Below are 21,323 nucleotides of genomic sequence, written 5' to 3' on the forward strand. Positions count from 1 at the left end.
CGTTTTCTTTCCTCTTTTGTGAGTGATATATCTAGAACTTTGTTTTTTCTTATGGGGGAGGGGAATGGTGGTGAAGTTTGGTGCAGGCAGGTGCAGATATGGTAGCAAAGGGTCGAAATGTCGTGTTGCAGAACAAGTACGGACCTCCCAAGATCGTCAATGACGGTGAAACCGTTCTTAAAAAGGTTCCTTTTGTTTTCTGTCTTTTTATAGTCAGCCACACGCGCTGATGCTTGATGAAACGCCAAATCCATTATTCAGCTTTTCTTGTGTGGTGTAGATAGAGTTGGAGGATCCTTTGGAGAATGTTGGAGTGAAACTTGTGAGGTAAGCACGTGCTAAGACTAATGACCTTGCTGGTGATGGTTCCACTGTTGAGAATGTCCTGAAATCTGTTGTACTAACTCTAGTAGAAGTTGTAACGTCGAGGTTCCGACAATCTTATAATATTAGGTGGTTATAATGTTTTGTTAGAAACCGCTTATAATCTATGAATTGAGAATTCATTACTGATATTATATCATCTTATAGGATCACACACCTAAGCAAATAGAATAATACAAATGTTTGAAAACATTATATATTTATAATGTATATATATATATATTAATCTAGACGTGAAGTATCTTAATATGATTAAGATAGTTAATAATGGGCTGGCCCATTATTAATCCTAATGCAATTAGGTCATGTGAGTAGTTTATATATATATATATGTGATTTGTTCGATGGAAGAAGTTGAATCATGGCTAGCCGTATTATGTTATCTCCATAAGAGATAAAGAGAAGGTGTTCTCATAATTAATTGAAGAAATTTGTTTCTTCATGCGCAAGTAATTAAGTGATCCAACAAAGATGAAAGTGTTCATCGAATCATGAGATACGATATTAACGGCACTAGCATCCCGTATCGATTCAGTTTGTGTGTGTGTGGATACCGATAGAGGCACGACGTTTGGAGTGCTTAAAATCTAGACTTGGTTTATTTATATTTCCGCTGCGAATAACCAGATATATTCGGAACCCTAAGATCTACATTTATTTTCAGTATTTGCATGAGATTTAGGCATATGAATTCATAGGTTGATTTATAAATCGTTATATAAACCGGTATGAATTCAAAGGTATCAGAGCCTACTTGCGTAATATTGAAATTAAATTTGAATAAATATAATTTGTGTATGTATTAGATACATACGTTGATGTCAAATTAGTATTTAAAGGATTTCTAGCAATCGTGTTAACATATGAATATATGGTTTCAGTTCTTGTAACTTTGAAACGTCAATGCGTTTGTGTTCATAGTCGATTTATGATTTGATCGTAAATGTCTCGTAACTGTTATCTAAACCTATTACATATATTTAATCAGTTAAATATTCGTATAATGGAATCACATATAAAGATATGTATGACTTTTGATTTGGGCCTATTGGTCACGAAAAGAAAATTGAAACTTTCTTTTCTTGCATATCGTATGCATATCAAAATATTCCATTATTGAATGCATAATTAATTAATAAGGTAATCGTGTGTTATTGTAATACATAAAGTGATTCTATAATTAATTTGCATGTGCGACAGTGCGAGCTTCTAAACCAATTTTGGTTTGATTGGTTAATATGATTAACCAGGTTCAATAGTATTAATCTTTTGTTTAGAACTAATAAGATTAGATTCTGAAATTAAATATATATTAATTAATAATTTTAATTAGATTAAAATTAATTTAATTATTTATAATCCAAATAGAATACATATAAGATATGTATTAGTTATATTTATATTTTATATAAGATATGAAACTTAAATATAAAATTAAATTGGATTAAAATTTATTCCTCAATAAAATTTCAAGTATTTTGATGTCTACCCAATCTTATCAACTATCAAGGCTCGTTTCGTTGTAAGATGAGCTTGCCAAAGCAAGATGTCTGCAATTACATGAGTGAGGTAGATGGTAACGGTTACCATATGAATATAAGATTGGTTCACTTGACTAAGCTATCAAAACGGTTTTGGGCTTAGAGACGTAGGTTGGATAAGACATAAGATGTCATCTGACAACCAAGAATTATATTGGATATAATTAGCAAAGTTTTGCTTACCTAAATAGCTAGACGTTCGGGCGATGAGCCAAAGCTCACTCGAATTTTAGCGAAATATGGATCTTGGATTATTATATTCATTTGAGGAAAATGTTTTGAATATAATATGAGTTCTCTTAATTGTTGAGATTCCTCTAATTCATGAACATCATATTAATATTTTATATTCTTCTATTCCTGAAAAGTTAACTCCTCACAATCCACTTTCATTGCGATATGCCCTTGAGAAGGACATATTGAATGGATAAAATTTCCTCCAATGGTATCGAAACCCGAGAATTGTTCTCAAACAAGAGTGTAAAACTTTAAAGGAAAGGATAAGCCAAGCTGGATTGTGAATCCTAGCCAGCTTGATCCTTCTCCTAAGTTTAAACCCTACTTGGAAGATCTGAAAAAGAAAAAGACTTTTGAAACATCGTCTAGGGGTAAATATGTTATAGAAGTAAATGTTACTACTTCTGGTTCTACTTCTTGGGTATCGGATACCGGATGTGGTGCTCATATTTGTACGAATATAAATGGCCTAAGCAACAGTAGAATTTCGGAGAAAGGACAAGTGGACCTACACTTGGGAAATGGAGCAAGGGTTGCTGCATTAGCTGTGGGGACATTTCACTTGTCTTTACCTTCAGGCTTGGTTTTAGAACTTAAGAATTGGTACTATGTACCTGCTATAAGTAGGAATATTATTTCCATTCCTTGTTTGGATTTGGAAGGATTTCAGCTTTCGATCAAAAACAAGTGTTGTTCTTTTGATCGTAATGATATCTTTTATGGTAGCGGTCCATCAGAGAATGAACTTTATATTCTAGACCAAAGTGTGTCTGTCTATAATATCAGTACCAAAAGATTCAAGTTTAACGACACGAATCAGATTTTTCTTTGGCATTGTCGTTTGGGCCACATAAATGAGAAACGCATTCAGAAAAACTTCATAGTGATGGACTTTTGAGCTCATTTGATTATGAATCATATGAAAAATGTGAATCTTGTTTGTTGGGTAAAATGACTAAGGCTTCTTTTACTGGACACGGTGAATGAGCCAAAGACTTGTTGGAACTTATACATACTGATGTATGCAGACCAATGAGTATGAATGCTAAAGGAAACTATCAGTACTTCATTACATTTACTGAGGACTTCAGTAGATATGGTTATGTTTATCTAATGAAACATAAGTCTGAATCTTTTGAAAAGTTCAAAGAATTTCATAATGAAGTTCAAAATCAGCTTGATAAGAAAATAAAAGCTCTTCGATCTGATCGAGGTGGAGAATATTTGAGTCAAGCTTTTAATGATCATCTAAGAGAATGTGGAATTGTTTCTCAACTCACTCCTCCAGGAACATCAAAATGGAATGGTGTGTCCCAAAGGAGAAATCAAACTTTATTAGATATGGTTCGGTTTATGATGAGTCATACAAATCTTCCACCATCTTTTTGGAGATACGCTCTAGAAGCGTTTGCGTTTACGCTAAATAGATGTCCATCAAAATCAGTTGAGAAGACACCATATGAGATGTGGACTGGAAAGGTTCCAAATCTGTCTTTTCTGAAAATTTGAGGTTCTAATGCTTATGTCAAACATATGTTTACTGATAAGGTTGGACCTAAATTTGATGAATGCTACTTCATTGGTTTTCCTAAAGAAACTAAAGGTTATTTCTTTTACTACCCCACCGAGAACAAAGTGCTTGTTGCTCATAGTGGTGTTTTTCTTGAGAGAGAATTTCTTTCTAAGAAGAACAGTGGGAGTAAAGTACAACTCGAAGAAGTTCGAGAAACACAGGAGATGTTTTCATCATCTTAGGAAGATGATCAATTAGATTTTCGAAGAGTCGTAGAATCTACACTTGTGGAACCTGAAGTGTGTAGGTCCGAAAGGACATGTCACGAACCTGATAGATATGAGGTTTGGGTGACGGATCATCATGATCTATTGATAATAGAGAGTGATGAACCTACTTCCTTTGAAGAAGCTATTATGGGCCCTGACTCCAATATATTGCTTGAAGCAAGCATCTCGGAGTTGGAATCTTCGTTTTAATGAGGCAATCAAAGAGTTTGATTTCATTAGAAATAAAGAAGAACCTTGCGTTTACAAGAAGACTAGTGGGAGCGCAATTTTCCTTGGTGTTGTATGTAGATGACATACTTTGAGGTTGTTTCTTAATGAAAGACATAGAAAAGGTTACATATATCCTTGGAATAAGAATCTATAGAGATAGATTAAATAAGACTATTGGATTATGTCAAGATACTTATATCGATAAGGTCTTACATAGATTCAAGATGCATGATTCCAATAAAGGCTTTTTGCCAATGTCTCATGGCATAACTCTTAGCAAGACTCAGTGTCCTTCGACACAGGATGAGCAAGAGCGCATGAGTAAAATCTCATATGCTTCTGCTAAAGGATCTATCATGTATGCCATGATTTGTACTCGTCCAGATGTTGCATGTGCTTTGAGCATGACGAGTCGATACCAATCTGATCCAGGTGAAAGTCACTGGACAACAGTCAAGAATATCCGCAAGTATTTGAGAAATACTAAGGATACATTCTTGGTCTATGGAGGAATTTATGAGCTTGTTGTAAGTGGTTACAGCGATGCCAATTTTTCAAAAATGACAAAGGTGATTTTCGATCACGAGTTGGTTTCATCTTTTTCTTTAATGAAGAGTGGTGGGTTGGAAGAGTTCCAAGCAAAGCACCGTAGTATAGTATCAATGGATGCAAATGTTGTTGATCCATTGACCAAGCCTCTTCCATGGCCTAAGTATGAGAGTCATACTGCAGCCATGGGTACTAAGTATCTTAAGATATGATCTTGATTTTAGTGGGAGGCTTTATGTTTATGATATGATGTTCATATTGACATACATATGATTATGTCTTCAAGCTAATGAAATGGTTTCAGATTTATTTGATTATTGGATAATTAAATAAAACTCTCAAACTAATTTATATCATTCTTTTAGGTCATCAAGTACGTGACTTGATCATGAAACCCTTTAAGTGAAAGATGATATAAGTTATTGAGGTCTCTAGTCAAGGTTGTTAACATGGGACATTAATAACCAAGAATGACTAGTATGTGAGGTGATTGATGACTAAGTTTCATAGAGTCATTCAATATGTGGTATTGAAGTCAATCACATGGATATGTGTTTGAGAACACATGATCGGACTGACCCGCTAATGAAAACTCTACAACATTGTTATATGAGTGTCATAAGAGTTTCTCATTATGACTATAGAGTATAGTCCTTAGACCTGAGTTCGTCATGATTCTCTACTTGTGGATTAGTTCACTTTGACCTTGTCAAACACCAGCCGTAACTGGTGATTATAAAGGCATTAATTAGGTGTTCTATGAAGTTTGTAAGGAACAGGGATGGAAGAAGATGAGATTTGTCCCTTCCATATAACGGGAGATAAATATCTTTGGGCCTATCGAAGATTTGATACTGAGAAATGCATGGCCGTGCTCAGACGAGGTGAATGTCAATCGTTTGTTTTATCAGTAAAAATCAGAGTTCGATAAACATGATCTAGCTTAATAAGGATGACACAAGTTCTTGCCTTATGCTAAGATCGAGATATAGAGACAAAAGGATTATGGGAATAGATGATTCCAGTACAAGTGGGAGATTGTTGGGAATGTCCTGAAATCTGTTGTACTAACTCTAGTAGAAGTTGTAACGTCGAGGTTTCGACAATCGTATAATATTAAGTGGTTATAATGTTTTGCTAGAAACCGCTTATAATCTATGAATTGAGAATTCATTGTTGATATTATATGATCCTATAAGGTCACACACCTAAGTAAACTGAATAATAAATATGTTGGAAAACATTATATATTTATAATATATATATATATTAATCTAGAGTGAAGTATAATTAAAGCCCATTATTAATCCTAATGCAATTAGGTCATGTGAGTAGTTTATATATATATCCGATTTGTTCGATGGAAGAAGTTGAATCATGGCTAGCCGTATTATGTTATCTCCATAAGAGATAAAGAGAAGGTGTTCTCATAATTAATTGAAGAAATTTGTTTCTTCATGTGCAAGTAATTAAGTGATCCAACAAAGATGAAAGTGTTCATCGAATCATGAGATACGATCTCAACGGCACTAGCATCCCGTATCGATTCAGTTTGTGTGCGTGTGGATACCGATAGAGGCACGACGTTTGGATTGCTTGAAATCTAGACTTAGTTTATTCATATTTACGTTGCGAATAACCAGATATATTCGGAACCCTAAGATCTAGATAATTTTCAGTATTTGCATGAGATCTAGGCATATGAATTCATAGGTTGATTTATAAATCGTTATAAACCGGTATGAATTCCAACATCCACTACATCTATAGTGCTTGCTCATGGCCTTATCACTGAAGGTATTAAGGTACATAATCCCATTATGACCAAACTGGATAATGCCTGATTACATGTGCTAGTTCTACTTCTATCTCATCCCTTCTCTTCAGGTGGTTTATGCTGGAATGAATCCAATCCAAGTTGCTCCTGGTATTGAGAAAACCGCAAAAGCTCTTGTTTTGGAGCTCAAGTCAATGTCGAGAGGGGTGAAAGATCCATGCCTTTTATCAGGAACAAACTGAAAGGTAATTTGAAGGCGGCAGCTATTAAAGCTCCTTCCTTTGGCGAGCGTAAGAGCCATTGCTTGGATGATCTTGCTATCTTAACTGGAGGTAGTCATACAACACTTTTGCCTTTCGAGTATATTTCTTCCCCCCCCCCCAACACACTTTCTTTCTTGTTCTTAGTTACTGAATCACTGGGGTTGTTCTCTCTTTGCAGCTACTGTGATCAGAGATGAGATGGGGCTGAGCTTAGAGAAGGCTGGAAAGGAGGAGGTCTTAAGAACAGCAAAAATAGTTGTTGTAATTGTAACTAAGGACTCAACACTGATTGTTACTAATGGGGACACTCAGAAAGCAGTTGAGGAAAGGGTTTCTAAGATTTAAAAACTTGTCCAGGTCTTTCTATTATAAATAGTCTTCTCGTTTCGTTAACCAAGTGACATCATATTTGAGGCTCATGTTTTTCATTTGATCATAATGTGTAATTCAGAACACTGAGGAAAACTTTCAGAAGAAGATCCTCAATGAGAGGATAGCCAGATTATCCGGTGGAATTGCATTAATCCAGGTGACATTGTAAACTGTGGGAACCGAAATTCACACTGTCGATTTCCGTTTAAATTAGGGAACTAGGAAAATCCTAATTTCCCAGAGGTCCCAGAGATCTGTTAATACTACACGCTAAGAAATCAGAACACGAGATATCAACGACAAAGTACAAAAATTGTAAAAAGAGAGCAAAATAGATCTTATTCCGAATCCGTGTTTGAGCGTTACAACAAGGTATAAGCCTGGGTTCGAGAGCTGTCGGCGAGATTCCTAGTTCTAGCAACCCTAAGATGGCTAAACCTAATTGAGTCGCAGCTCGAAATAACAAAAACGAAAATATGCCTAAATCGCTCTAAGTGCTAAGTTTGCTCCGAAAAAAGTCTCTCCCCATGCCTCTCGTCTAGGACTCCATATATACTGGCTCCTAGGTCTGTTTGCGCTTTCCCTCTTCTGCCCTTAAGCCGTCATAGCATAAAAATAGAGATATTCCATTTTTTTCGATCTTCGTAATTATCTTCAAAATTTCGTATTTATCCGCGGAAACTTGACATTTATCTTTCCTTGCGAACCAAGCGTAAACCGTCATGCGGCTTACGGGCTGTTGGTTAAGAAATCATAAGTTGGGCCTCGAGTCATGTCTTAGGTCCCTTTGGGCCGTCTTCTGACTCAAAGCGTTTATTACGGCTTCTTTCGATAAAGAATGAACTTCCCGCGGTTTTAACCGTAAAGTTTGATCGATGACTTAGAATGACGGGAAACATGAAATGGTTTCGCTACGGTCTTCGGGAGATAGCATCGAAGGGTAGACTAGAATGCATGGACTAATGTCGTATCGACGTTTCGGAAGAGCTCGGTCGCTACGTAGCGACTGAGATTGGCTCGAGCTCGGTCGCTACGTAGCGACCGAACGGAACAGACGCTTGGTCGCTACGTAGCGACCGAGCTTGGCTCGAGCTTGGTCGCTACGTAGCGACCGGACAGCGTGCATGTGCGGTAGTTGCGTAATGACCGAGCTTGGTTTGTCCGTGTTCTGATCGTCATACTCGGACCTATCCGTAGCTGGTCTGGGTATGTTTCCGATGGCTTATGTTTGATCTAAATAGAATTCAAACGAAGCTTTATCTCGGGAACATACGCTGCGGCGTTTTCTTGACCGAACATGATTTTTTGCGGAAAGACATACTTGTATTCTGCGAGGATTTGGACGTTAAGTTCGTCGTAACCGTTTACGACCCCAACAGTTAGCCCCCCAGCTCGTTAGAATCGTGGATTTCTAGTGAGATTCTAACGCGCGGTATGGCGAGTTCGGGCGAGATTGGTGTATTTGGGCGAAGTTCGTGTCCGAAAATCCGCAAGTAAATCATGTCTATAAGAAGGGAGGTAACTTCTTCACAACATTTACACTTACTCATTCTCATAGAGAGGTCTCTTGAAAAATTTCTTTTTTTTTCTCTCTACCCTTTTCTTCTTGATTCTTAAAAGGAAAATATGAAATGTCGTGTAAGAAAAGGAGTTCGAAGAAAGGGTCCTTGCCCGCGAACGTTCCTGAAGAGCTCCTTGTGCAAAAGATAAAATTTGTTCCTCATTCGGTAGACCTGGCCGAGAACGAGGCATGGTGGGTTGCGTGTTATGGTTCGATCACACCTCCAAAAGAGAAGTCGTTCCCGGTCATGAACCGTCGCCCGGTCGAGGAAGGTGCACCAAGTAGGAGTACTAGCGAATTCCACGAGATCATGCGGTCGTTCTATCAGATTTCGGATGCAGTGGATTTCCGGGTTCCTTGTCAAGGAGAGCGCGCTAGCAGTCCCCCGGAGGGTTACTTTACTTGTTACGAAGCATTCATAGTGCACTGTCGCTTGTGGTTCCTGATTCCCGAAATTATCGTCCGTGTGTTGGATCGTTTCGAGGTGGCGATAAGCCAACTGAATCCCCTTGGCATCCAGCACCTCATTGGAGTTCTGATCCTGAGTTACGAGCATGGTCTCTCCCTTACCGTCGATCTCTTTGAAGCGCTTCTTAGGTTACAGATCGTCAGGGATATGGACAAGTATAGGCTGGTCCCTCGGAACTTCATGTCAGTGGTTAAAGGGTTTACTTCCAATTTCAACTCGTGGAAGAAATTTTTCTTCTTCGTTCGTATAGACGCTGCGTCTGTTGAAAAGAGTTGTATCCCATTGTTCCGGAGGTTGCCGAATGATCGTCCCTTCATCAATCATCTTGCTCCGTTCCTTGAGGATATTATCGCGGTGAGGGATCTTCTCAGGAATGGTCATTTTTTCTGGACTTCCTTTACGCAGAAGGGAGTTTGAAGGCGTTGAGGTTTGTGCATCCTAGTCCTGCTTTGGGCGGGGAAACAGGGAGTGACTCCGAGCCCGATGACAAAGGTCCCAACGCTGCTCCCACGGTTGCGACGGGGCTGAATTCTTCGAAGGGGAAAGATATTGACCTTGGTGACATAGAGTTTTCGGTGGACAATTCCATGCTTCCAGTATGGGATCCAGACCTTTCTTTCAGCGATGAAAGCGGTACTAGCGAGGTCCCTATTCCGGACTTTGATGATTTCTTTGCTGGTCTTCCCTCGGGCTTTGATGCTGCTCTGGCTACGAACGAGTCGGGGAGGCCGAAAGTCGTCGCGGAAGGATCTCGTATCATCAACGGGGTATAGGCTTTAAGAATTTTGACGATCGTTTCAAGTATATATATTTTTTTTTGCTTATAACGTGTTAATCGGTTTTGCAGGGCTTGAACTTGCTTGGATCGGCCATTGAGGCGAGCCATAGAGAAGCCATGATCTATCACTTTAAAGCGGAGAAAGCGGAAAAGGATCTTGCTCGCATGCGAGACGAGATGTTGGCGCGAGATGCGCAACTCGCTCATGATCATGCGAGGGCTGTTCGTAAGGCGGAACGGAATGGCAAGAGGGAGATTGTCGAGGTGATGAAGACTCGCGCCTCTCAATTCCAGGTCGAGTAAATGAACCTCAAGGATGCTTTCACCTCGCTAGGCGATTTCAGTAAGTGTCGCGGTTCAGTCGGGAGCCTTTGGAAGACGCGGGCGGACGATTACGTTTTCGAGAAGGAGATGGAGTTAATGAAGGGTGGCATGAAGGATCATGCTCGCGCTGAGGCGCTCATTCCTCCGATCAATGGGAGGATTCTGGGATTTTGGGATCCCATCCCGGTTTCTCCTGACACCTTAGAGACCACGACCGAGTTTCCCGGTGATTGCGGGGAGGTGGATCGTCCTGCGGATGCGTTTGGAGCTTCGTTGTCCGGGAACTTTTACTTTGAACCTTGAGAAGTGGAGTGAAAATCTGGAGGGAGGAGGTTGTTTATTTATCATGCGTTTGTTGCCGAGTATGGCTTTTATTTGTCTTTTTCTGCCGAGTGTGGCTTTGATTTCCCACCGCTCTATGCGGTCTTTATATATGATGGGTGTTTTATTTCGGATTGTTTCGAGTAAATTTGAAGTTAATTTGAGTTGTCGTCTCATGTTTAATTCCGTTGGGACGTTCAATCTGTCGGTTCGTTCGTGACTTTTCGTAAAAAAAATTATTCTTACAACTTTCGGGAACGTTGAGATGTGAACAGAGAGACATGGTTAAGGATCTCGTATCATTTAGATATCATGTCTTGAAATGTCTGAGACCAATGCGATGGGTTTAGGGCAAGACCTAGGTTTACTCTCGGTTTTAAGGTTTGTGCGGTGACTAGCCGGCTATAGATTTTCCTGTTGTGATTTCTACCTGATTTGTACCGATTTAAAGTCCGCAATAGGTTCTCGGCTTATATGACTTGTATGGTATGAATCGAGCATCTTTCCAGAGATAATTTTTAATCCAACTGAAAGTGCTAGACCAAAATTTCGGATTTTTTTGTAGCGCGCTTACGTCCTTGTGTTGAACGTTCGAAGATCAAAAGAGTGATCAAGTTGCGTTTGTCTAAGACGCGTTCATCGGGGCCAATCGTCTCGAATTTTAACTTGGCGACGTCTCGCGGTTGTTTCGAAGACTATACGAAATATTTTCGGTGTTGAAGAAAGATTATTCTCCGATTTTGGGCAGGATGAGGCTGCTGACAAGAGTCTTAACGTTCGTAGATTTTCTAGGCTTGTCCTGAGACTTTTGCATTTAACTGACGCGTAAGCGTTTTAATTAAAAAGAAGCAATGTATATTGTAAAGAGAGATTTTTTTTTAAAATCTCTAAAAACTCGATTACAATAACGCGTCTTTTCCTATGTGGGAGTATACGAGTATACGCACCCACTCCCCCCCCACCCTTTTTAGAGACGGGGATAGCTGAACTCGTCTTTCGACGAGCTGCGTACGTACCTCTTTCGAGGATCAAGCCATCTCGTAGTTCTGTTTTATGCCGCGAGCATTTTTACTCGGGGGTTCTCGCCGTGCTAACCGCCCTGATCGTGATGACCGTGGCCGGGTCAGCGTTCTCTTCCGGATGTTCCGGTTGAGTTGTAGCGTCGGCTTTGGACTCGTGTTGAGTATCAACATCCGAAGCGTTTGCGTCAGCAGGCGATGTTAAATCGTCTTTCCTTGAAGTGTTTTTGGCCGAAGATTGATCTATCTTCGTGCGCTTGCGATTTACCGTTGCAGAAGTCGTCATTTTCCTTAACTTTTGCTCCGCGAGGAAGCATTGTCGCGACTGTTTCTGACATCTCCAGGTAGCTGCGACTCCGTTTGGGGTCAGGAATTTGACACCTAGGTGGTATGTCGATGGAACGGCTTGCATGGCGTTGATCCATGGGGTTCCCATGATCACGTTGTAGATGGCTGGATGATCGACCACCGCGAATTCGACGATTTTCGTGATTTCCTTGGCTATGACTGGCAGCTGGATTGACCCGAGGGTCATCGATACTTCTCCTGAAAAACCCGTGAGCGGTTTCGGCGTTGGAGTTACTTCTCCTAGTTCGATGCTCATCCGATTGAGAGTGTCGCGGAAGATTACATTGACCGTGCTTCCCGTGTCAATGAGTACTCTTCCGACTTCCAAATCTCGTATGACGAGATCTATGACGAGCTGATCGCAGTGAGGTTGGTCGATCCCGCCAGCTTCCTCCTTCGTGAAGGTGATTGAACAATTTTGACCATCTCGGGTAAGAGACCATGTAGGCCAGTTTGCGCTCGACTCCGCCTTCCGCTGGTAAGCCTTGATGGCCGAAACCGTATCGTTGCAGAATTGCGATCCTCCAATGATCATGTTGACTCTGCGACGATTGTTATCGTTCCCCTTGTCGTCTGACCTTCTGTCGCGTTTATCCCCAGATTGGTTTCTTTGAGGAGATTTCTCCGCGGGCGGATTTCTGTCCGTCTTCGGGGGGCGATCGGTCTCGAGGATGAGATCTTTCACGTTGGTCACTTCCGAGAGCTCTCCAGCTAGTAGCTTCGCGGCCAGCCTTTCTCCCAAGACTTTGCAGTTAGTCGTGGAGAGTCCTCGGGACTGGTGGAACTCGCAGAAGGTGTTTTCGTCATATCCTTGATTCCGAGTCCACGTATTACCCGTGGTTCGGCCCTGGTCCGAACTGATCGCGTAATTGTGCGCTCCTTGGAGATCTTCCCCCTCGTGATGGACATACTTGTCGTTACGAGAGTTCTTCTTCTTCGTTTTTGGATCTACATCATTCAAGGATGGTCTTGCCGACTTATGTTTTTGTGATAAGACTTTCGCTTCTTCCTCGATTACGATGTAGTCCGTCGCCTTGTGGAGGGCGTCCTGGATCGTCCGCGGTTTGTCGAGGTTTGTCTATTTTCTGAATTTCGACTTGTACCAGAATGTCTTTCTGAGCGCATCAATGGCCACCTTGTCGCTTATCCCGCTGACCCAGGAAATTACCAGCTTGAATCGGCTGATGAACTCGCGGAGGGGTTCGTCTTCCCTTTGGGACAGACTTCAGAGATCAACATCGAAAGTTTCTCTATCTATGAACATAGAGTATTTCTTGAGAAATTCCGATGCGAGCTGTCGGAAACTCCCGATAGAGTTTCACTTAAGGCGTGCGAACCATTCGAAGGCTGCTCCTTCCAGATTCTCGACAAACAGGCGGCAGTATTCGGCGTCTTTTTCGCCGTCCTTCAGTCTCGCTCTTTCCATTTTGATGTGGAAAGCCTGAAGGTGCGCCTTCGGATTGGTCGTACAATCATACTTTGGTACTTTGATTTTTCCCAGGTCGGATACCCTCATATCTGATATGCGAGTGGTGAAGGGGGTCTTCCGAGCCCCTTCCAGCAGCATGTCGATCTCGGGTGTAGCGCTGGTAGCGTGATGGATTTGGGATTTCACGGCTCTTACTTCTGCTGCAGTCTTGGTGATATAGTCGCGAAGATCGCGGATATCCGACGTCTCGCCAGCATATTTCTGAGCCTGTCGGCGTTTACTGCGAGTGAGCTCGGTTTGCTTTTCAGCCAGCTCTTCTTGTTCGTTCCAACAGAGGATTTCCTCCTCTTCCGTCATCGGTTTGTCGAACGGAGAGCTTTCCCGAGCAGATCGGCTTCTGGTCCTTCTTGGATGTCTGTCGATGTCCTCATCGGTATCGTTGGAGACATCGCTAGGATCCAGGTTGACGTGCTCGACTTCGTTATCCTCCGAATCTTTCGCGGGAGGCGGAGAACTTTCAGGGTTCCCCTTTTCGATGGGAGATTTTTTGCTAGGGTTTTGATCCAAAGGTTGTTCCCGCGCGGGTCCAGGCCTATCGAGTGGGGTAGCGAAGTCGAGTCTTTTCCCGCGGACTTTAGTGGTTCCGCGGGGACGGATTGCTCTGGTCCTTGCCGTTAAGGTTTCAACCTGTTTGGTCAAGGTGCTCACGAGCCTGTCCTGTTCTTTTGACCTTTTTTCGTAGGTGGCGAACATCTTTTTAAACTCCTCGAGCGCCGCAGCGTTGGCTGGTGCGTTGGCCGCGGATACGTCTGCTGCGGGACTGTGGAGATCAGTGCCACTGCTTCCGTTAAGAGGAGTCTGCACGTTATCCGCGTCGTCAGTTGACATGTCTGGTTGAGCGTGATGTGGTTGAGAGTTAGATTGATCTGTACCCCCCTCCTTCTAGCGCCAAACTGTGGGAACCGAAATTCGCACTGTCGATTTCCGTTTAAATTAGGAAACTAGGAAAACCCTAATTTCCCAGAGGTCCCGGAGATCTGTTAATACCACACACTAAGCAATCAGAACACGAGATATCAACGACAAAGTACAAAAATCGTAAAAAGAGAGCAAAATAGATCTTATTCCGAATCCGTGTTTGAGCGTTACAACAAGGTATAAGCCTGGGCTCGAGAGCTGTCGGCGAGATTCCTTGTTCTAGCAACCCTAAGACGGTTAAACCTAATTGAGTCGCAACTCGAAATAACAAAAATAGAAATATACCTAAATCGCTTTAAGTGCTAAGTTTGCTCCGAAAAAAGTCTCTCCCCATGCCTCTCGCCTAGGACTCCTTATATACTGGCTCCTAGGTCGGTTTATACTTTTTCTCTTCTACCCTTAAGCCGTCATAGCATAAAAATGGAGATATTCCATTTTTTCCGATCTTCGTAAATATCTTCAAAATTTCGTATTTATCCGCGGAAACTTGACATTTATCTTTCCTTGCGAACCAAGCATAAACCGTCATGCGGCTTACGGGCTGTTGGTTAAAAAATCGTAAGTTGGGCCTCGAGTCATGTCTTAGGTCCCTTTGGGCCGTCTTCTGACTCGAAGCGTTTATTACGGCTTCTTTCGATGAAGAACGAACTTTTCGCGGTTTTTACCGTAAAGTTTGATCGATGACTTAGAATGGCGGGAAACATGAAATGGGTTCGCTACGGTCTTCGGGAGATAGCATCGAAGGGTGGACGAGAATGCATGGACTAATGTCGTATCGACGTTTCGGAAGAGCTTGGTCGCTACGTAGCGGGACGAACGCTCGGTCGCTAGAGCTCGATCGCTACGTAGCGACCGAGCGGGATGGACGCTCGGTCGCTAGAGCTCGATCGCTACGTAGCGACCGAGCAGGATGGCGAGCTCAGTCGCTACGTAGCGACCGAACGGAACGGACGCTTGGTCGCTACGTAGCGACCGAGCTTGGCTCGAGCTCGGTCGCTACGTAGCGACCGGACAGCGTGCATGTGCGGTAGTTGCGTAATGACCGAGCTTGGTTCGTCCGTGTTCTGATCGTCATACTCGGACCTATCTATAGCTGGTCTGAGTATGTTTCTGATGGCTTATGTTTGATCTAAATAGAATTCGAACGAAGCTTTATCTCGGGAACATACGCTGCGACGTTTTCTTGGCCGAGCATAATTTGTTGCGCAAAGACATACTTGTATTCTGCGGGGATTTGGACGTTAACTTCGTCGTAACCGTTTTCGAGCCCAACATAAACCCATTGATACTGAAAACAATATGATTGTCATCAACTAACTACCAAAGGGGTTAGGTAGGTGGACAGACGCAGAGAATAAATGATCTCTGCTCTCATCTCTTTCCTAGAGAACACACATAAACTATGGTGAAAGTTTTGATGTGGATTGTTTTTTTTTTTTTTTTCTAAAACTTTGATGTGGATTGTTGTGAGAAGAATACAAGAAACACATAAAATTTGTCATTGTGAGGCAAATCTCCGGTGAGAAGCTCCTTTTAATAGACTGACAAAAGCCCAATCTTTAACGACGAGGGTCATAACAAAGAAGATAATACAAAAAATATAAATTTTATGTTCTCTTTAAAATATTTGATCAAGATAAAAAGGAAGAGGAGCGAATTTTTTCTTTCTAGACAAAAAAAAGAAGAAGAGAATTCTCACGGTCTCCCATTGTTAGAGTATATGGAGTTTTTCAATGTGAAATTCTCAAATAAATAATAGTCATAGTTAAAAATAATTTGAATTATGTTAATATTTATCCGAACTGAACCGTTAAGTAAACAAACGTATAAATTTAGTACTACAAAAAATTTCTATAAATTAACATTCAATAAATTAATAAATTTGGTCAATTTCAAATTAGGTAGATTCAAAATAAAACACAAATCAATAATTTAACAAGATAATATTTTATAAGAAAATTCTTATATAAATATATGGTTCCACTATAACCATAAAATAATAATTAATAGATATATATAAATTTTAAGTAAACATATAAATATAGTTTAATTTTTCTGTTTACAACAAAATTTATCTCTAAGTTTCACTAACATGCTAAAATATCATGATGTTGTTTTATAAGATAATATCTAAAACTTCATTTACATTTAATGATACATATCTCAAATACACCAAGTAATCTAATGAGGACAACATATATAAAAAAAATTTATAAAATTTGGCTTTTATAGAAAATGTGAAAATAACTATTTTATATTTTCACATTAAAAAGTATTAAATTAATAATTATATAAATCAATAAAATATAAAATCTCATTATTATTAATTTATAGATTTTTTCTTGTATTGTGGATGTCTAAAATAGCTTCTTTGATAAATTATTATCTCTTTCTTTTATTTGTTTTCTTTACTAAAATATTCCATATGCATTTTCAATGAAGATGCTTTTATATATATTCAGATTCCACATTGCCAATTAATTTAACTAATTATTAAATTTAATACTGGATAAAATAAGTACAGTAGGATCAGATGAAATCAAATCAAACTACGTGCTTTGGCGAATCAAAGTCCCATCCAGTTACAAGTTCTGATGATAAGGACATATATTCTCACGTGACGTCTTTATCGTGATCCGACCATGCATCACCGCTGAAAACTCTTTATCCCACCGAACAAATTAGCATAATTTTTAAGAAGGGATAATCGCATTTTAAATCTTCAGAGCGTCACATTCAAGCACTTTAAACACTAAACATTTTTTACTAGCACTTTAAACTTTGAAAGTTATATTTTTATCATAACAAACCTCCAAATCAACTAGGTGACATGTACTCTTCATTTTGTGATGACGTGTTGGTTTTTTTTCTTTTTAATAAAAAAATAAAATACATAGAAAATTCGAAAAAATACGAAAAAATAAAAAAAAAATCGAAAAAATTCAAAAAAATGTAAAAATTCAAAAAAAAATATAAAAAAAACATTTCAAAACAATTTTTTTAAAAAATTAATCCAATTATAAACTAATAAATATATATAATATAATAACTTGAATGGTGATTCTAGATTCTGGTTTTTGGTTTTTGATTTTTTTAAATTTTTTGATTTATTAATACTTAACTTGTTAAATTTTAAAAATTAATCCTATTATTGGTATTATTTATCAAAATGATATTTATTTTAGTAATTTTAAGTTTGTTTAAAAATAAATTAACTTATACGTGAAGTTAAATAGTAAATAACTTTGAAATTAAATAAATAACTAATCAGAGAAACTAAAATATATGTTACTTATCTAAGAAGCTCCATGCATATCAAAACCTAACATATACAAATCTAGAGGCATATCTCTATATCTTTTAATTATATTTCAAACTAACTTACAATATTTTAGTTAAGGTCAAAAACATTTTAAGTGGTTTATGAGATTTTTTCTAGTTTCACAAAAATTTAATAAGTTAAGTATTAATAAATCAAAAATTAAAAAAAATTAAAAACCAAAAAAACAGAATCTAGTATCACCATTCAAGTTATTATATTAATATTTATTGGTTTATAATTGGATTAATTTTTTAAAAATATTTTATTTTATTTTTAATTTTGAAATGTTATTTTTAAATTTTTTGAATTTTTATATTTTTTTGAATTTTTCAAAAAAAAATTCTTTCAAAATTTCAATGTATTTTATTTTTTATTTAAAAAAAACCGACACGTCATCATAAAATGAACAGTACACCTCATTGAAGGTTTGTTATCATAAAAATGTCACTTTCAAGGTTTAAAATGCTAGTAAAAAACGTTCAGTATTTAAAGTGCTAGAATGTGACTTTCTCAGGGTTTAAAATGCGATTTTTCCTTTTTAAAAGTCAAGTGGAATCCTCTGGGACCCACATGAAACTAAATCGTTGGATGCTATCTATTCACGTGGCAAGATCTCAAGTGCTAAAGAATCCGAATCAACTGATTTTTACACGTAAAAGCCCCAAAAAAGCTTACATCTTTTGCACTTGATCAAACTTTTTTCTGGGAGAGCGTGTGTCGTCTCTCTTCCCTCTCAGCAGATCACTCCGTTGACTCTGTACCAGACGTAAAAAAAGATCGAAACATTCGGAGCCAGCCATGAGCTCGGTTTTGCAGGTACGGTAAAAAAATAGATTCCTTTTTTTTTTCTTCTTCTCTGAGGATCATTGAGGGAGCTAATTAATCTGGGTGTTTTTTCTTCTTATAGGGTTTTACGAAGTCACTCGCCATGACTTTCGTGTCGGAAATTGGCGACAAGACGTTTTTCGCTGCAGCTGTAAGTGTTACATCTTTCGCTTTATGTGATTTGGACGGTTTAAGGTTGAAGAAGGTCATTGGCTTTTCTGTTAAAATACCAAATCTTTGTCGGATTTAGAATCTGCTACTGTCTACTTGAGAGAGAGTATATGTACTTCTGTTCTTTGATCATGTTTTTGTAAGATTAATCTCTTTTTTTTTGTTGCTTAATCAGATTCTAGCGATGCGTTATCCGAGGAGACTTGTGTTGGCTGGTTGTGTATCGGCTCTAATTGTAAGCTTTCTTTGACTCATTTTGACTAAGCGATATTTTGGAAGCGAGGGAGGGTCTTATGCTAATTCTTTTAGGTCATGACTATCCTCTCTGCTACTGTTGGATGGGCTGCTCCTAATCTGGTATGTCTTTTTTTTTTTAAACATTTGAACTCAGATTTTAGTTTGATGGAAAGTTTCAGTTTTTTTTTTATTTAACTAAATGGTAACAGTTCAACCCTCGTTGCTTGCAGATCCCTCGCAAATGGACGCATCACATAACAACATTGTTGTTTTTTGGTTTTGGGTTATGGTCTTTATGGGATGGTTTTAAACAAGGAGGAGGAGGGTAATAATCATTCTTCATCAAGTTTTCAGGGTGAAAATTGAGGTTTGTTTGACTCTACTTTGTTGGCAGGGGCTCAGAAGAATTAGCTGAAGTTGAAGCAGAACTGGTCTGTTTTGTCTTTCTTCCCGCTCCTTGTCACGTTTTAGATTAATCTTTTTGACTTTATGATGTGTGTGTGTTTATCATAGGATTCTGATTTGAAGGCTAATGGTAAAGCTACAAAAGACAAGGTATGGAACTAAAATCACAGACTGCGTGTGGGAATTGAATGTGCAATGTTGTTTTTCACAACGCCGTTTCTTTGTTCATTGTAGGTTGAAGATGAAAACAAAAAGCAGAAAAGGCCGTTCCTCACACAGTTCTTCTCTCCAATTTTTCTCAAGGTAAACTACAAATCCTCTCAGAATCTGCTCTCATAGGCAACAGCTACCTTCCTGAAACTAGTTTCATGTTTCCCCTCTCGTCTTGCAGGCATTTTCAATTAATTTCTTTGGTGAATTTGGTGACAAGAGTCAGGTTAGCTCTCGCTTACTTGATTGATTCAGTCTAAATGTTTCACATGCTCGCCATAACTCCTTTTTTCTTCTCTAGCTTGCTACAATTGGTTTAGCCGCAGATGAAAATCCGTTTGGGGTGATCCTTGGTGGAGTTTTGTAAGTTTCACTATAAACCTGCTTTCAATTGTTTCCTGTCTCTGCATCAAAATACTATATGTTTGAAGTCAAGGTTGCTGACTGATGTGTTTCTACTACACAGGGCACAACTGTTGTGCACCACTGCTGCTGTGATTGGCGGAAAAAGCTTAGCGTCTCAGATATCGGAACGAATAGTAAACATCTCTCTCCTTGTCACATTCACATTTGAGATATAAATTTTAAAACTCGGGTTTTGTAAATGTTGTTGTTGCAGGTTGCTCTTTCTGGTGGAATGCTTTTCATTATCTTTGGCATCCAATCGTTTCTTACTTCTGTTGAGACCTAATGCTTCCCCAAACCTTTCTTTCTGGTATAAATGAGAAATCCTAATATATTTATCAGTCATTTAGACAATGATCTTCTGCCCAGTGGCGGACCCAAGAGTGAAATTGACTGGGGTCAAAAAATAATTAAACTATCTCTGCTGGGTTTCAAAGTCGGATTCTGTGGTGTCAAGAACCGTACTTAACCAACTCTGCTACCAATTCTTTAGTGCTTTTCTATGTAAAACATATTTTTAACATGTTTTTTTTGTGGTGTCAGGTGACCCCACTCCTCTTCAAGTGGGTCCGCTGCCTTACTCTACTGGTTTTTTTGAAAATGCAGGTTTTGTAGGGAGAGCTGAAGATCTTCATTGATGAAGAACGTTACCTATCCATAGTTTCTTAGATATTTAATCATGATACGAGATGTTTACAAAAGTTATTACAAATCTAATCTGAAATATTTTCTCCCGTGAAAAAAAAAATTAAACTTGGCTGAAGCAGCCCCATCTAAGTATCTAACATCAGTAATGTTTTAGTTAATCTGTGGTTTTTTAGTTATTTACGAGTGGTTCTTATATGTGAATGCGTACGAAGAGAAATCTATATGATATAATCATATAAGTAACAGTATGCGAGAGTATTTGATTCAATGCGGTGAAAATAAATATTACCAAAAAAATAAATATTAACAGTATGTGGCTAGTGACAAAAAAAAAAAAAAAAAAACAGTATGTGGCAGCTGTTGTTGTTGGTAATTTGGGATTTGCGGCTTAAACACAACCATATCATGGGAGGAAACAATCACAGTCAAACAAACGATTCTATAACTCCCAATAATCCTTCTACTATCTACACACATGCTTACTTGCAAAACTTGCTCTAGATCAATTTTAGACTCCAATTCTAAACTATTCTAACAACCCTTACCAACTCTCTTAACAACCATAACAACTGCACTTGTTCTACTACTCAACTCTTCTTTTGCTTCTTCTTGTCGTGTTGGTTCTCATTTCTTATTTTCATTTGTTTTTTTGTGGTTTACTTTTCTTCTATACGAATTTCCTCTCTTTTTTTTGCAGGTATAATCAAGGAATCAGCTACGGTAGCTCAACAATGTTA

The 21,323-nt window shown here is 38.9% G+C and overlaps 2 protein-coding genes across 3 annotated transcripts; both read left to right on the forward strand.

Moving 5' to 3' along the window:
- The first annotated feature begins 6,104 nt into the window (after positions 1-6,104).
- On the forward strand, positions 6,105-7,402 carry LOC111205671 (chaperonin 60 subunit beta 4, chloroplastic-like). The gene is made up of 2 exons (XM_048763550.1): positions 6,105-6,833; positions 6,943-7,402. The coding sequence occupies exons 1-2, from the start codon at positions 6,719-6,721 to the stop codon at positions 7,107-7,109; spliced, it is 282 nt and encodes a 93-aa protein (XP_048619507.1). The 5' UTR covers positions 6,105-6,718; the 3' UTR covers positions 7,110-7,402.
- A 10,938-nt stretch (positions 7,403-18,340) lies between these two features.
- On the forward strand, positions 18,341-20,779 carry LOC106443694 (GDT1-like protein 4). 2 transcript variants are annotated; one of them, XM_013885251.3, is made up of 13 exons: positions 18,341-18,501; positions 18,593-18,661; positions 18,857-18,916; positions 18,991-19,038; positions 19,149-19,243; positions 19,313-19,349; positions 19,432-19,473; positions 19,558-19,626; positions 19,715-19,759; positions 19,835-19,896; positions 20,000-20,072; positions 20,153-20,248; positions 20,482-20,779. In XM_013885251.3, exons 1-12 carry the CDS (start codon positions 18,484-18,486, stop codon positions 20,222-20,224), a joined length of 690 nt encoding a protein of 229 aa, XP_013740705.1. In that variant the 5' UTR covers positions 18,341-18,483; the 3' UTR covers positions 20,225-20,248; positions 20,482-20,779. The 2 variants fall into 2 exon arrangements, with proteins under 2 accessions (XP_013740705.1, XP_013740696.1); XM_013885242.3 differs by having other exon boundaries at positions 20,545-20,779.
- Positions 20,780-21,323: the final 544 nt, after the last annotated feature.

This window comes from Brassica napus, chromosome C7 (genome assembly GCF_020379485.1).
Source record: "Brassica napus cultivar Da-Ae chromosome C7, Da-Ae, whole genome shotgun sequence".
Classification (NCBI taxonomy): Eukaryota; Viridiplantae; Streptophyta; class Magnoliopsida; order Brassicales; family Brassicaceae; genus Brassica; species Brassica napus.

Excerpts from the sequence above, each read along its gene's own strand:
- LOC106443694 (XM_013885251.3), top strand. Across the intron at positions 18,662-18,856 it reads AGACGTTTTTCGCTGCAGCT|ATTCTAGCGATGCGTTATCC; the intron begins GTAAGTGTTACA and ends TTGCTTAATCAG. Across the intron at positions 19,897-19,999 it reads GTGATCCTTGGTGGAGTTTT|GGCACAACTGTTGTGCACCA; the intron begins GTAAGTTTCACT and ends TCTACTACACAG.
- LOC111205671 (XM_048763550.1), top strand. The coding sequence starts at position 6,719 with ATGCCTTTTATCAGGAACAAACTGAAAGGTAATTTGAAGGCGGCAGCT. Across the intron at positions 6,834-6,942 it reads TCTTGCTATCTTAACTGGAG|CTACTGTGATCAGAGATGAG; the intron begins GTAGTCATACAA and ends CTCTCTTTGCAG.